General features: G+C 45.8%; 1 protein-coding gene across 1 annotated transcript in view; it reads right to left on the reverse strand.

The window, feature by feature from the left end:
- Positions 1–16770, reverse strand: part of LOC144721212 (glutamate receptor-interacting protein 1-like) — a 338853-nt gene extending 322083 nt beyond the window's left edge. Inside the window, exons 1-2 of the mRNA XM_078598644.1 lie at positions 16344–16770; positions 15992–16149 (exon numbers count right to left, since the gene is read on the reverse strand). Of these exons, the coding sequence (XP_078454770.1) occupies positions 15992–16046 (55 nt within the window). The 5' untranslated portion in view covers positions 16047–16149; positions 16344–16770. The remainder of the gene's footprint in view (positions 1–15991; positions 16150–16343) is intronic.
- Between the last annotated feature and the right edge of the window lie 647 nt (positions 16771–17417).

Here is a 17417-nt window from a genome sequence, read left to right on the forward strand (position 1 = left end):
CCGCGGTGAGCAAGTACTATCCCTGTTTCACATCCATCAACTTTAAATTAGTTTAATTAGCGATTTAGTGAAATTTTTGCACGCTTCCCTTTTGTTTATTTATTTATTATGCGTGCACGACCATACCAACTCGCCTTTGGTGGGGAGGACGGCTCATGCCAAGTCGCACACCTTCGGTGGGAGTGAGGGGGATTAAACTAACTAGGTACCACGCCGTAAACCCCGCCGCGAGCAAGCGCTATTCCTTTTTCACATCCGTCAACTTTAAATTCGTTTAATTAGCGATTTAGTGCTTTCTTCTTAGTTATTTATGACGCGTGCACGACCATACCAACTAACGCGCCTTTGGTGGGGAGGACGGCCAATGCCAAGTAGCACGCCTTCGGTGGGAATGAGGGGGGCATTTTCTTTTGCGTTAAAAATCCTATAAAAATACACTAAATTCTCAGGTAAATTCTTCACTGTCTCATGTCCCCCCCACCCCGATGCGTGCAGTTATTACTACTATACCGTCGGTAGATGCGACCACTATAAGCTGTAGATATTACTGCAGAGCGGCCGGGGACATCGTACGGGGGGGGGGGGGGGAGTCAGGAGTAGCAGCCCAGCCCCAGCCTGCCAAGGTGCCACCTCGGCCGGCTGGACAATCTAGGCGAGGCCGGAGGCTCTGCACGGGACTAGGCCTCACTACGCCACTCTGTCAGGTGAGTACTTTGTGCTATAGAGTCGATAAATACTGCTATAGATTCAGCATGTACTACTGTAGTGATAGCAGGTACCATTACAGTCGGTATGCACTGCTGTAATCATAGCAGGTACCACCACAGTCGGTATGCACTACTGTAATCATAGCAGGTACCACCACAGTATGCGCTGCTGTAATCATAGCAGGTACCACCACAGTCAGTTCGCACTGCTGTTAGATTTTTAAGAGTAGTTTTGAAATATTTTTAAGACTTCCCGCTAGTTAATAATAAAAGAAGGTTTTACGGGTTAGATCGCGTTAATATAAATGAGCCGTTGCAAATTACAATTGTAAATGTTGTGGGTTTATTATCCAGCACACCGGTGTGCTGAAGTAATAACTAATTGGAACGTTTTATTTACATGAAAAACCTTACTAATTGGCTGTGTCGGGCAGTGGTGGGTTAACAGCATATTCATATTTACGCGATCGAACCCATAAAAACCTTTATTATGTACACAGTGGTTGTTAATGGAAATAAAAAATCCCAGCCATTCTCAATCCACCAATGGATGAAAGGCCTCCTCCCTATGCCATTTCAGCCAGCCACGTGGGCTTTTAATGATTGAACCATACTTCATTTCCCGAGTCAATAAGGATTCTTGAATGGGGAGGAGGGTAGTCTGGATTCCGATATCACTTGCGATTCACGTTAAGTGTGGTCCAGAATCAAATTCCGGTTGCCAGGGTCGACGCACGGCGCGCTAAGCAGTGTGCCATCACTCCACGCCGCAAAACCCCCGTGTTAAACCAGGTGCGTGTATTTGTGTCGCTGTGTGCGCTTTGTGTGTGGCACGGCTCTTTCTCCTGCGTGACAATGTTGCTGGCTGCACACAATTGGCCCAGTGCAGGTCACCATCATTAGAGAATGCCAAGCGATGGCACTGTTTCTCATCCCCCAAATGAGCGATGGCGAGCCAGGCCACATAACTGTGGAGAGCATTGCATGAGTAGACAATTGACCTCCTTCACACATCCGCCCCCCCCCCCCCCCCTGTTGAACTACACATCCCATCAAACACATGGCCTTCTGGGAGTGCATACTTTTCAGCATACTGTCGGTTCAACAAAAATAAACTCTTTACGGTTTCAACAATCAGTGTCTCATCAGCAGTACCACGTTTGGTATGGCGGGGCCATTCTCTCCATAGAACAACCACTTGGCTTGAGATTGAGTGGCACTCATTTGACCAGTCAGCCACAAACAATATTTTAACTCGGAACTGCTTAAACAAACGTTGCATGATAACGCAAGCACGGCAGGCCGATGGACTAACAAACAATATATTTTATATGTATCTGGAGAGATGAACAGACATCTGCTTATTTTCTCACCCATAGTGCAGCTGCACGATTATATTGTCCCATCACAAAACCACGAGAGACGGCGGCGGCTTGGGGAGGCCTTCAACCAGCAGTGGATTGATCGCGGATGAAGATGAATGCTGCACGACAGCGCACACAACTGTAACACATTTTTTTAAAAACCAATACGTGTGTTCCCGATTCTGTCATTCTGTAAACAGGGAGGGCCTCTGTATTTTGTAAAATCTATGTATTTTTTTTCTTCATGATACTCTGTAAAATATGCCTCTCTAACATTTTGTCCCATGCAACAACATTTCCGAAAATAGTTCAGTCCAAGAGGAACATGGCTCGGTGTTTTTTTTATGAGTGAAACACTCAAGGGTCAACAACCCCTAATTCTACCCCCAGCTGTCACTGAGAGAAGAGTCCGCAAGCGTGGATATGCGGACCATAACAGCGTCCGTCTGCGCGTGCGACATACAGAGTGGTTATACTGTGCACGCCATGCTACGTATACGCGCGGATATAACTATAAACACGTCGAACATTTTCAAGAGACAAGTTTTATATTGTTGACATATATATAAAACATATTTAACAAATGCATTTTGGCAGTCTTTTATATAGTAGACACCGATTGCGTTATCACCTTCATAGTCGCTCTTCAGCACCTGCGATTAGCGTGGTTGGCTACGTACGGTGCGAAAAATAAGTTCAAGTTACAAAGTAAATGCCACACACGCACACATCCAAATGTACACTCTATTAAAACTCTGATTCATAATTCGACTGTCACTCACTCACAACAATTGTATTGCCCAAAGGCCAGTCAACCTAGGACTTTCTGTGCCAGTTGGCAGAGTAAAACCCTGTTTTGAAATAACCTGTATTCGTGAGCTAGCTTCACTGATGCAGCCCGATTTTAATCGTACATATTCACGAGGCTCCTTGCACAGCGTGACTTTATTCTGAGCGCATCCTATCTGGCCAGCTGGCACCATTGGCAGAACGATTGACTCACAATCGCAAGGGAATTCACTTGAATCCCGGGTTGGTGGGTCATCTCAAGCTATCACCACACCTAAGTGGATACATAAAATAACCTACCAGTTGTGGCAATTTAGCAGTGATCGGGGAGAACGGTCTGGCCCCAGAAAAGTGATATTCTCATTCTCTAAACTAAACTATGAGCAATTTATTTTTAATTTGACCAGGTAAGGCCCACTGAGATAGCTCTTTTTCAGAAGCGACCTGCCCATCACAAATGATAGCTCAACGAAGTGGCTTATCACGTGGAAAATTATAGCAGCCAAAGACTCGAAACACATGTGGAGAGAAAAACCAGAAGACCCGGAGAAAAATCCACGTGACCACGGGGAAATATACAAGAGTCAGGGTCGGGATCGAACCCATGAACTCCTGTATACTAGGCGAGGTAGTTAACAGCTGGCCACTGTTGTGCCCTATTGTTGTGTGCCCTATTGTTTTGGGCTCGTCAACAGCAGTGAGCACCCCGCAGCGTCTGTTAAAATCATTTTGTTTCTTTTTTTTACGATAAAATATGATCATCAAACCAAGTTGCATTGGGGTAGAAAAATCACAATAAATTATTGGGATATACAGAAGGGTAAATATGTTTACATGAATGTCCAATCATATATATATAATTCAAATCGAGGCCACACATCCAGCGTAGGTCTCAAAATCCCAGTGCCATGTGATGGTTCCAAAAGGGTCTGGCAGGAGGAGTCTTACATTTCTGCAAAAAAACAAATAAATTAATACCACTGCTAATTATTGCCCACGCAATAACAATTATATTTTCCCCAGCTTTCACCAATTAGCAAAGTGTCATGTTTAGAGCCAAGTAGCATTGCTGTTAAACTGTTGACACGTGTTTTTTTTCCTTAGAAGCTTTTGCTACGAAGAACAATCATTCTCCCATAAGAAACTCGACAACCTACAAACATCGTCACTTATTTTTGGCAGCCAGACAATTCAATTGAATGGTTGGACAGCCGTCAATGTTCTTCATTTATTAACAGGTCTTGCTGGAAAACACCCACGTGTGTTTGATCCACCATAGCCTGCCAGGCGAGCACCACATCCTCACAATGGAAGACCCAGTCTCCTCTCTACTCTTGGCCAAAATTCATGAAATAAACTCAACTATCTTTCTTTTCACAGGTAAGGCCCACTGAGCAATTAAGCTATTTTTCAGAAGTGACCTGGCCACAAATGATAGCCCAATTAAGTGACTTATGATCATGTGGATATTTATAGCAGCCGAATACTCTAAACGGATGTTTATAAATGTGGAGGGAAACACCGGAGGACCCGGAGAATAATCCATGCAACTACGGAGAGAAACATTCCAACTCCAAATATACAGGTGCCAGGGTCTGGGTTGAACCCACGACCTCCTGTATACTAGGCGAGGAAGTTAACATCTCGCCACCGTGGCACCCCAATGAACATTGGATGCTGCTCATCTCCATTTGCATTCCTGAACCGGTGCAATAGAAATTCCACATTCCTGTTTGAAATGTCTCTCTCACCTATCTGTGTAGAGTGAGAGTAATTGTTTCCCTCAGATCAATGGGGGTTTTCCAGGAGGTCCAGTACATTTCGCACAAACACTAAAAAAAAACTCACCAAACATCTCAGTGAATTAAACTTGGGGCACCACGGTGGCGAGATGGTAACTACCTCACCTGGTATACAGGAGGTCGTGGGTTCGATCCCGACCCGGACTAATGTATATTTGGACTTTGTATATTCGCCCCGTGGTCATGGGGATTTTTATCTGGGTCCTTCAGTTTTCCCTCCACATTTAGAAACATGCATTTACGGTATTTGGCTCCTATAAAATTCTACACGATAAGCCACTTTGTTGAGCTATCATTTGTGGAAAGGTTGCTTCTGAAATATAGCTATATAGCTCAGTGGGCCTTACTTGGTAACATTTTATAGGTTTAACTTGAATATATGATATAATCCCTGTGTTCCTCTTTCCGCCTCAGTTTTATTCCAAGCACGTACCTCCTATTAAATCTGTTTAAATTACACTGTGTACACTCCAGACTGACTTTACACAAAGTAACACTCATTATATTGATCTTGGAAATAATAATGGGCTGAGTTAACCCTCGACTGGAATTTTAACTTAGCAGCCCTCTCATTTTTAAGAGTTGCTAAATCTGCCACAGCACTGCCCCAGACAGAAGTGCTGTGTGTGTGGTCGCCAGCAAGCATGGGGTGGTTCTAGGAATTATTGGGAGCGACGCTTATTTATTAATAAGACGTCAAACCCAGAGCAGAAATACATTTCCCGCTTTGAGCTGTGGGGGGGAAAAAAATCCATGCAGTTTTTTTTGTTGCTATCGCTCCCGGAGGTGAAAAACCAACTAATGAAGACGCCGCTGACGCCAGGCGTGGCGGTGCACGCAGGTAGACCGGCACGTTGGATTACAGAGACCTTCACACTGCAGGGCATGATGTTGCCTGTAAATCACGTGTGTTGATAAAATGTTTGTGTAAGACTGTAGTGTTGCTTTCTCACATGTGTCTCTGTGTATGTGTGTGTTTCCTCTTAAACCTGGCGACCGGGTTTGATTCCCGCTAACGACCAATAAACAATGGAGAATATCTGAACTGGTTCGATGGCATCCCTAGGTCGACTCAGCCTCAAATCAGTACCTCATGCAGTGTGCGAACATTGTCACGAGGGAGACAAAGGCAGCCGGGTGTGGTGCTGACCACCCAGCCTTTTGTGTGCCACAGTGCTGGCCTTCGTGGGTGCTCGCTAACAGCACTTGCCCCAAGATATTTTTTTCTTGTCTTTCTTCCCTCTTAAGAGCCAAAAAAAGGCTGTTTCCATGAAGGAATTGTTCAACCAATCAATAATTCTGAATGCATTAATTGTGAGATGGTGTCTTCAGACCTAATTGAGGTTTTCCTACTTTAATAAACGTAATACACGTGAACATTGTGGTTATCATCGTTTGGAAGTACAGCAACGTTTCAAGCGTAGGCCACTGCATTGTAATTGGATACCAGTGATCGTGACTCCTGAAAAACAAAGCTTTGCAAACTTGTCAGCAGTTTGTAAAATTGGGTGGGTGTTCTTTTTGTAGAAACAAAGAACCCGAGGAATTATTTTATTGTAAAAATGTGAATGTGTGAGTTTGTTTACATCATGAAAAATAACGCGTGAAGCAGAATGAATTCAAGTTTCATTTTGAAAATCGTGTCAACGCTGTTTTGTTTTGACAACCGCTACAGAAACACTCTGGGGCACCCACGGTGGTGAGATGTTGACTACCTTGCCCGGTAAACAGGAGGTCGTGGATTCGATCCCGACCGTGATGCCTGTATATTTGGAATTTGCATGTGCTCCCCGTGGTCGCATGGATTTTTCTCCGGGTTCTCCTATTTTTCCCTCCACATTTATAAACATCCGTTAATGGTATTTGGCTTATATTAAATTTCACACGATAAGCCACTTCGTTGAGCTATCATTTGTGATAGCCAGGTCGCTTTTGAAAAAAGAACCTGGTAAAAAATGTATATACGTTAAGGAAGGTGAATATGAAGATTTTAAACATTTCTTTCTTTTATCAATTAAGCCATGTGTTCTGAAACTCAAATGGCAAATGCCTGGCCGCAAATGTGCACACTTTTGTACGGTAGTCTCACGTTTGGTGGATCCAAGACATTCCTTGTGGCTCTCAGTAACAAGAGCTCATGGTGGCTTGTCATTTGTGAGAGATGGTTTAGAGTGCCAGGCATCACACCGAGGCGCTTTTCGGACCACTTATAGAGCAGCAAAGTGAGATTGTGCAAACGATCAATGTGAGCTTTAAAAAAAATCACAACTTGCAGTTTAGCGGAATAGATTTTTCTGCGATTCGTTCAGAAGTGACAAAGCTGCCCGTTACACTTTTTTTCTGTTACCCCGAGACACTGAAAAACAAACAAGATTGAGAGCAGGGACCCAGCGATGACAGATTATTGTTGACGGGAGATCATCCATCACAGGGCCACCGCAAGCCCACGCGCAAGCTAACGCCCACATGCAGAGCGATGAGCCTGTGTGCCACCACAGGCGAATGCACTGTGAAGCTTACACACGAATAGGTGAACGGGTATGACACATTCTGGCTATAGCCTCCTTCAGGGATAAACACCTCCTGCACAGCAGGTGTTTATTGGACAGGTGATGCAGATATTAAGAGGGCCGCACTGTGGACCTGGCGCCCGAGTTTGATTCCTGGCCTCGGCTAACGTGAGTGGTGGGCATATATATGAACAGGTCCTGGGCACTCCTTGATCAGAACACACTGACCAATGTGGTGGAGTATGGACCAACAACCCTCACGGCAAAAACAGTGCAGAGAGGTTCTCATCCAGCAGTGGATTAGCAAAGTGCTGTCAATGATCATTATTTTCACCCGGCCTTAATTTGAATGCAAGCACATGCTGCAACCTAGTTTTTCACATGAGCAGCACGTGCTACGCGACTCCTCTTCAGTGATTTTTCTTTGGAGAAGTTTTAATTGCCGACCTTCCGAGCCAGCGGTTAAACTCCTGAATTTTCCATGACATTTACCAGTGTCGCCCCTTCATGGGACAACCTTCGCCAGGTCCTCAGTAGCTGGGATCCAATGGATTCGATTCGCTATTTGCACAGGGCTTCTCCAGCTGAACACCGCTGGCTTCAAGAGGACACTCAATGGTGCTCAGGAGAATTCGACTGCGTTCATGAATTGTACCTCGCCTTGTTTGTCTGGGAGCTTCCGCGGTGTACCGGGTTCACACACTGGGCTTTAGAGGTCGCTGCTCAGATGCCCTCTCCTGGCGTACGCAGTTGAAACAATGGGGCAAGTTTTCCTTTGTAAATGGGTCCACACAGTAAGTCGATTAGCAGGTTGGGTATGGTGGGGTAAAGTGTGGGTACGCATGGCTCTTCCAACGTTGCCCGGTCAACGCAGAAGAGTCCGCTCCATTGGAAGGCACTTCCCGGCAGCAGTGGCGTGAGCTGGCAATTGCAGGGCTGCGCCTTTACCCAAATGCGATTAATATACAGGGCAATCCATAATAGAGGTTGCCTTTGGGCTAGATCGCGTAAATGTGTCGTGAAACCTGCCCCCACCCGGCACAGCCAATTAGTAAGGTTTGTCACGTAAACAGAACGTGCCAATTCGTTGTTCAGCACACCGGAGTGTTGGAGAGTAAACCCACAACATCTACAATTTGAGTACTACGTTTCGCCGGTAATTACAAGCAGCCTCATCAGGCGACAGCCAGAGTTGTGGAGAAATCCTCCTCCTGTTTGAGTCTTAAATAGAGGGGGGTAAATGCATTGCCAGATTAAGCTAGTGTGGGGCCTGTAGCAAATTTTATGAAGGGGCCCTACATAAAAAATACATAAATATTAAAAACACAATTTAAACTTGCATAGTAAAGTAATTGTATTTTTTTCATTTGCTATACAACCAGATAATACGACAAATCGCTAACCTTAAACACACAGTCGTTCATAAAATTTGAAGGCAGTATAGTACTATAGTAATAGAGCAAGTCCAGCATATGCTACTTTTGCTACTAAAATAATCCGGCACTGGATAAATGTGATGTCGTCACTTGTGAGTCAATCAGGTGTAAAGAGCAGAGGGGGCGGGGGTTCATGTATTTATATACATTGCAATGTATATCTGTTATTGGTTGAGTTATTCACAGTTCATCTACATACTGGACAGTATCTGCATATTGAACCCCAATGTTTGACCCCCCCCCAAATAGATGGTGAAATTAACCAAGTGCGATACATGTTAGTGAATTCTAGATTTGAAGCTTTCTTAACTGCAATGATTCATACTCTTATGTTGTTTTCGGTAAAGTCACGTAGGGGAAAAATAAATAAATAGAATAAATAATAATAGAAATAAAATAAGAAATCACATATTTTATTTATTTTATTTCTTCTATTTTTATTATTATTTATTTTAATTAAATTTTTTTACCTAAGTGACTTTACCGAAAAAACCTAAGAGTATGTTTGTGAACCCAGAGATTATGACGATATTAACGTACAACCTGAAAATGGAGAGACATTAACACAGGACGGTATAAACGAAACCTACGCAGCACAAGTAGGTGGTTACTGGAAGCACAATGATCTCTCCCCAAGAGACACAACGCTCGATTTAAGGATAACACCGATTTGTTTGGAATGTCGACATGAATTACACATCGGGCGCTGTCTGCCTCTGCCGAATGAGCCAGCGTTGGACACCGGGATCGTTTTCTCCGCAAGAAATCCACTATAAACCTCCCACCAGATGCTCTTGCTGACCACAATATTACGATGATGATTAACGTGGTGGGGAGCAGTGGTGTAGTGGTTAGCGCGCTGCGCTACGAACCCGGAGATCCAAGTACGATTCCCGCTCATGGCCGCCGAAAACAGTGACAATTATCTGAACCGGCCATGGGCTTCCCCTAAGTCGACTCAGCCTCAAATGAGTACCTGGTGCGGTGTGTGATCATCGCCACTGGGGAGACAAAGGTGACCGGGCGTGACCCTGGCCACACCACCCCCTCGTGTGCCGTGCCGGCCTTCATAGGTGCTCGCTAACAGCACTTGCCCCAACAATCGGTTGAAGGCTTTACGGGGTGATCTTTGTCTTTCATTACCTGGTGCAGTGAGCACTGCAATCGGTTGAAAATTCAAAAGGCACAGCTCTGCAATGTCTGTCTCACGCCACGGCTGACAAAAAGGGCTTTCACGAGAGAGGGCTCTCGTGAGGCCCCTGTTAGAGGGTATTTGGCCTACTCTTCCACGCTGGTCAGACATCATGGATGAAGTGGCCAGTACCCACGCTTTACCACACCACACTGTAGTGTGGTCACGTGCACTGCAGGGCAGACACTCGCCTCCATTGTTTCAACTGCCACGCCGGGAGATGGAATCGAACCGGCGACCTCTCCTTCACTTAAAACAAAATGTGAACAAATAACGACTGCTTGTAAAAACCTATAACTTAAATTTTTTTTATCGTTAGACAGTGAGTTCATGCGGAGCAAATACTTTTTTGGCACAGAGATTGTAAAGCCCATCAGTTATTTTAGATTTGAAAAAGACGTATCGCTTGTTTCAAAATGTAGAACGCCGAAGTAAAAACAAATGTTAACCCGGAGTGAAAATTGTTTTTTCACATCCACTACAAATGGGTGCTTCACTCACGGAACCGAACCGTGCAGTTAAGGTTTCCTTCAGCTGGTGGTAAGAACGTGTGTCCCCTACTGTGCAACGAATACCAACGCCAATTGAACGATTTTAAGAAGTCCTGTGGCGAAAAAAATATCTGTTTCCACGGACAATTCTCTGGCACAAATGGTGCACTCTCCTTTGGAGGGATTTCCAAACGGATTCTTCATCTCATCATATGATGTGCAAGATACAACTGAAGTAAATTGGGGGGGGAACCACTCCACATATTTTTTAAAGTGTACAGAAAACAACTTAACCGTACTACTCAAACACCAAACATTATTTTTACGGTAATCCTACAATACTCTTTGTAATATCTTGCGCTAAACACGTTTTGTGACACGACTATTGCATGCTTTGTCTGCAACAACAAAAATTAAATCCGTTTGCAGGACAAAAAACCGCTACCTACCAGACCCGAATCACATAACACACACAGATGTTGCTTATCGTGTGGAATGTTATAGCTGCCAAATACTCTAAATGTACGTTGATTTTAAATGTGGAGGGAAACACCGGAGGAACCGGAAAATAATCCACGCGACCAGGTTGAGAACATGCAAACTCCAAATATACAGCAGGCGTCAGGGTCGAACCTACGCCCGCCTGTATACCAGGCGAGGTAGTTAACATCTCCCCACCGTGGCGCCCAAAACGAGTTGCACCACGGTGCCACGAATGGGTGATGACTGGACAAAGTTAAATGCTTCCACTGTGGTCTATACGTACGTGAGCGAATGTGCGTGGGGTTTTAGAGCACATCACTGTGTGAAAAGTGTCAAATTTGTGAATATCGGAAGACAATTATAGTTGAAGCATTGTTTCGTGTCATGATTTTCCCCAGCCACACCAGACAGACCCCGCTCACACTTGAACTTCAATTTAAAACGAAATAAAAGGTGGGATTTGGAAAGCACATTCACACTAAATGCTTGATATTGATCATCAGATTCCTACACAAGTCACGCGACCCCTTTTGTTATTGCTTTTATTTAGCATTTCAGTACGAAAGGTCAGGCGGCCATGTGATACGGTGCAACATTGTGAAAGCAAAGTCGTGCATGCAGAGTGTTCAATGCGCAATGGAATTAATGCGCAGCAATGCCCATTCATTTACATTTATTACTTTCAAAGAGTCAAAGGGTCTCCCTGCTCGGACAAAGTGTTTGGCAGTGCTGATCTTTGTTCGCAGCCCTGAAGCAACATCTACATTCCTGCAGGCAAGAACATCGTCCCCTTCTAGTGACGTCTCTTTCCCTAGTTCCCACTGACTTTTCTAAAACAGCCGAAGGACTGACGCCTTTAACCTGTGTGTATTACGTTCTCCAATCCGTGGGCTCCTCTCCCCCATCTCTCGGTACGATCCCACAACAACAAACACTGTCGCGGACTGCGTCATCCTTAAACGCAGTCGGCGATCGCATGTCGGGAACATCTGTCCACAGTTTAGCGCAATGCACCAGCGATACGTCGCAACAAAGACATCATTGTTCTTCTGCAATTGGCTGTACAGCACAAGAGGCATGTGTAAGCGGCCGGGGCCACTATATATAGAAGGCTCATTCGTCTTGCAAAGCCCTGATAGCCACTCACCTCCAAGGCTCCTACATCTTTCCATAGCCCCCCCCCCATCTCCTTCCCCATCCCTCCTCCCAAGGTCCTCTCCCCCACCCGTCCCAGTTTCCCCACTTCGAAGAAGCCGCTATCCGGCGCTCTGTGGCCGATCTCACGTCAGAGATCTATTGCAGCCCCTCGTACGTTACAAGAAATACTCCATTAAGCAGGCCCCCCCCCCCACTTCACTCCTATTCCTGCGTGTTACACATTCAGCCGTGCCACAGCGGCCGACCGGTGATTGATGCCCAGCGACAACGACCGTGACCGTCCATAAACTTGCGTCGGCGCCTTCCGACGGGAAATGTGCGAATAAATGAACGACTAAAGGGCTGGCCGGCCCGAAGGAATGTGTAGGCCGTGCGGAGCGATGGTAAATGTGACGATGACGAGGGAAGACGCGCAGATACGCGTAAGTCCAGCTAAGCATTTGACGTGAACGTATACATTTATATAACCGACGATATGTTGCATACGGGTAATATCCGCACGTGTACTGTGAGCTTAATTAGGTGTGATAATGTCATCCCTGGTCGGTTTGCATGCACCGCACGCCAGGCGATATCTCCGCTGTGAAGCCACCTCCAGGACAAAGGAAAAGATCCACTCATGGTAGCAAAGTAACAACGCGAAAGCACAACATCTCAATTCCAGTGTAACGCGTGTTCAAGTGGCTGGAGCGCATTGAGTGAGACAAAGGAAGTGCTTGCTTGCAACAGACAGCAGCAGCTTGAGATGATTCATTATTGGTTTGTTTTAAGGTTAGCTTGTGCATGTATAATGTCGATTTCTTTTTGTCAACTATAACTCTAAACCACCTGACAGAGCCCATCAAATCAAGTTTTAATATAGGCGAGTATCTTGATGATATAAATTATCCAAATGTTTGCTCGCTTTTCAAAACTCCGCTTTGCTGAAAGAAACAACCCAAATCGCCTGGCCGTATTTGCCCACGTGACAACTTGATTTGGTTGGCTCCGTCGCTTGGAGAATTATCGGTAATAAACAAATATACAGTACAGGGTGCTTCAAAATTGTTTAAACACTTATATGGGACTATCGTTTTTAATGGGAAAAGAACGGATAATAGACTGTAACATGATAACAAATGTCACGTCAATAGCTTCAAAAAGTCAAAGTGTCTCCACTTGTTCGCCATCATTGTCAACACGTTGCCTGGAATCTTCTCCTGGTGGTCTCCAGAGCCGGGAGACACATTTCTCGTGGTGTTGTTGCAAATTCTCGGAAGTGTTCACATATTTTTGAAGCACCCTGTATTTTATACCTACACGATCTAATGAAAAATAAACCGTTTATGAATTGTACTATTGGTTCGCGAAAAAAGACATGTGCTGTTAAATTAGTATCTTTGAGATGAGGTGGTCGCATTTAGGCACCAAGCAACTCAAGCGTTGTGTTATATTATAACATAACATAAAACAGACAGTGTCAATTGAATTCTCATTTCATGCGCATAGAAATTCAAGGCACTGCATTGCACTTTGAAGAAAAGGAAATTGCCAACAAGACTTCTTGCTTCATCTACTGCATTGCTTAGGCAATGCTAGAAATATTGATAATAATTTAGGCAAATACATTTTAAACCCTGTGTCAGATCCCCCGTTGGATGTAGGTCTCCCCATGCCATATTGGTCACGGGGTTGTTTTACCATTTGTCACAATGCCGGCTTAATAGGAGGCAAGTCCAGTGAGGATGTCCGGGGCCAGGCATTGAAGTCGAGTTATTGGCGTCCAGAATGCACCACTCCACCCCATGGTGGATAATGTGCCTGAAATTAGCACAAATCCTAAATAATGTATAATTTGATGCATATTTGATGCACGTACAACTATATCACGCGTATGCATTGTATTTCAAACGGTGAGTCATTAAACACCTAATTAATGGCTTTTCGTATGAATGGCTTTTGAACGAATCACGTTAAAATGAATCAAATTTCGATCGTATCACGTACGGCTGACCGGAATCTGATCCTGTATTTGCATCAACCATATGTAAATGAGCCGGGTTGGAATGAGCGACATTAAAAGGCGAATGCACTCCGTTCATTTTAAAGGCAGTTGCAATTTAAATGAGCCACGTTTGGTCGAGGGTTGCCGAGATAAAGTACCCAGATTTGCATTCTAATCTTAAAGATTGGAGTCTTGCCCATAACGTCTGGCAGTTCGCCAGCATTCATTCAAGCAAACCTGACGAGACACCGTACGTCGAAACGAGTGCACAGTTTTCTTGTGTCTGAATCAACGCTGCTGCTAATTATGCACTCCCAAGAAGGCCTGTGGGTGCCTATGGGTTGTGTCAATACGTTGTTTTAAAATTATTGTGGAGAGACAGCTACATGACGGTTACATATCCAGATTGGGATTCATCATAAGATAGTTGGACAACTCGAGTTTGAATGAGCTGCAAATAGATGAGAGAGCATGGTGGAAAACGCGTGTTGTCATCTAGAGCTTTGGAGGGAACGTCCATGGCGCGTGAAACAACCTGCCGGGCTACTGGTGGCAGCAGATGCGCCGTGAGGCCTTGTGTGAACGTCGCCATATAAACACTGAGTTCTACTTGCTGATTGAAATTTCTCTACAAATATTTGAAAATCTCCTCGTGTATGCGGGACACCTCCAGGTTATCCAGTTTCCTTTTACGGGAGAATACAATCCTCAATTATACCACATATGTTGAACTTCTTTCGCACTGTAAGTAGCCAACAGTGCTAATCAGAGGTGTGGGGGACGGACAACAAACTAAACACAAATGATCAGTTCTAAAGAAATTAGATTTAAAAGTGCATAGCTCCAGTGGCTTCCTAATGTCAAAAGGAAGAGTTTTCCAGACGGCCACAGAAGCACATCTGAATGTGCGCGATACAATGACCGTCTTTTTCCGATGTCTTGCCAAAATCCACTGCTGCGAGGATGACCGGAGTTCGCGTGATGGTTTATGCTCCTTGACGAGATTCGCAAGGCATCGTGGTTCATTTGTGGCAGGCACTTTGTGTGTAATGAGTGCGACCTGATCAAGTGGGTGCAGTGGTGTTGTGAATGGGGTGACCCGAGTTCAATAACCGACCACAGCTAACATCAGTTTCAAGTGCTGTCTGCACTGATTCTGTCCTGACACCCACTCCTCCCCCTTCGCCAACCTGCACTGACCAGCGTGGTGAAGTATGATGAAAAATACAATCCCATGGTCGACATGGTATTGGGAAGGCCTCCATCCATTAGTGGATTGATAAAGGCTGGAATTATTTTTTTGACACTCGACCAAAATCCAGAAAATGTACAGGATCTCCCCTCTCCTCCCATATTTGAGGACCCTGTCAGTATAATATAGAGATATGTAATGCATCCAGCCTGTTCACATTAATTCCATTCAAATTGAATATTTGGATAAAACACATCCAAAGGCATGTTTGTGCTTATGCTCAATAACTATGTTTAAACTATGTTTAAACCAAAAATAAGGCAACAAAAATCGATAAAAGCAGATCGGAGCCCATTTACTTGGTTTGCCTTCTTCAGGGAGACAACCACGCATATAGCAAAACATTCAGTAAAAAACACGGGACAGCTATTTTATGTATGATGCCAGTTTACTCAGAAAAGCCTTGACCGAGTCCCAAGACTCCTTTTTGTGGGGGGGGGGGGGGGTTTGTTGCATTAGGGTGGGCGATGTTTCTGCTGTGGGTCAGCCGAATTTAGACATTTGCAGGATGTATTTCAGCATTGGGATATTTTTTTAACATGTGCTTTTACCTATGTGATAAAACCGGATAATCCGGAGGAACCGCACGCAGAACAGGGGGGCGAGAGAACATTAAACACTCCAGCGCAGGAAGGTGCCCGAGTGTGGATTCGAACCCAGGGCCCCTTCCCTTCTGTGCTGTGAGCCACGAGTGTTATCACCACTGTACCGCCACCCTGCCTGCCCGTGAATGAATGAACACACACACAGACTGAGACAACCCAACACACACGCGCACACAGCGAGTCCACAGTAGAGCTTGCGCGCTCGCTCGCTCACTCACCCTCCAACAGGTGAAACTGAAGGCAGGATCCCAGCTTCGTCTTCCAGCCCGGCATTGTGGTTTTACAGTAACGCTTCACTCGACACCAACCATAGCCCCTCCTCCTCGCGTACGTATGTTGAACTTCTTTCGCACCGTACGTAGCCAACCGTGCTAATCTGTGGTGGGGAAACAATAACAACAACTAAAGGCGCCACTTTGCAGCGACTGTCATTGTACCATCACGACGCAATAGTTAAAGCTACGCTGGCCAAAGCTATTCAAAAAACAATGCCGGTGCACGTGCAATCTTAACGTGCATTTAGCAACGCAAGGGTGTAAGGGCGACGACGATTTACCTGGGGTCCTTTACCTGTTTGCCCTGCTGCTGCTGCTAGTAGGAGGCAGTGGATGGTGATGCGCCGTCTAAACACGTTCACTCGAGTGCGACGCGCAGGGCATCTCTGTGTCTGGTTCCGGGGGTTGTGTCCCTACAACAGTGTGAGGACGTATGTTGAACTTCTTTCGCGCCGTACGTAGCCAACCGTGCCAATCGTGCGAGAGAGAGAGAGAGGGGAGGGAGCGGCGCGCGCGTTTGTGAAGTCGCGCGTCCGATCGTCTGTCACTCGCGCGCTCACTTCTAGCGGAGTTGGCGACTGTGGAGGAAGGAAAGGGGACGGAGGGAGCCCCGGGGCACGAGAATAACTCGCGCATTGCAATGCCGGGGAGGGCACTACCTCTCCCCCGCCCGCACCCCCGACACGCATGCCGCTGTGTGCGTGTCGGGGGTGTGTCGTGTGCGAGTGTGCGTGAGCGTGTGTGGGAGTGTGCGTGTGTGGGAGTGTGCGTGTGTGGGAGTGTGGGAGTGTGCGTGTGTGGGAGAGTGCGCGTGTGTGTGTGTGAATGTGCGTGTGTGCGTGTGTGTGGGAGTGTGCGTGTGTGCGCGTGTGTGGGAGTGTGCGTGTGTGCGCGTGTGCGAGTGTGCTTGCTCGCTCACAGCACGAGTACCCGGGGCGGTGTGTGTGCATCGCCAGTGGGGAGACAAAGGCGGGCGGGCGTGGTTGCTGACCACGCACCTCCTCCGTGTGTCGTGCCGGCCTTCAGAGATGCTCGCTAACATCACTTGCCCCCAGCAGTCTGACAAAGGCTACACGGGTGATCTTTGCCTTTGCTGTGCACGGCCCCTGTGATTGTACGTGTCAAGTGTCTATTGTGTACAAAGCCACGTGACCATGCGTGTCACTGTGTCTGTGTGTGTCTTGCGCTGTTCTGTGATTGTATGTATCGGTGTATGTGTAGTGTACACAGTTCTGTGAGTGTATGTATCTGTATATGTGTAGTGTACACAGTTCTGTGATTGTATGTATCTGTGTATGTGTAGTGTACACAGTTCTGTGATTGTATGTACCGGTGTATGTGTAGTGTACACAGTTCTGTGATTGTATGT

Source organism: Lampetra planeri, chromosome 11, assembly GCF_965212315.1.
Source record: "Lampetra planeri chromosome 11, kcLamPlan1.2.h2, whole genome shotgun sequence".
NCBI lineage: Eukaryota > Metazoa > Chordata > Hyperoartia > Petromyzontiformes > Petromyzontidae > Lampetra > Lampetra planeri.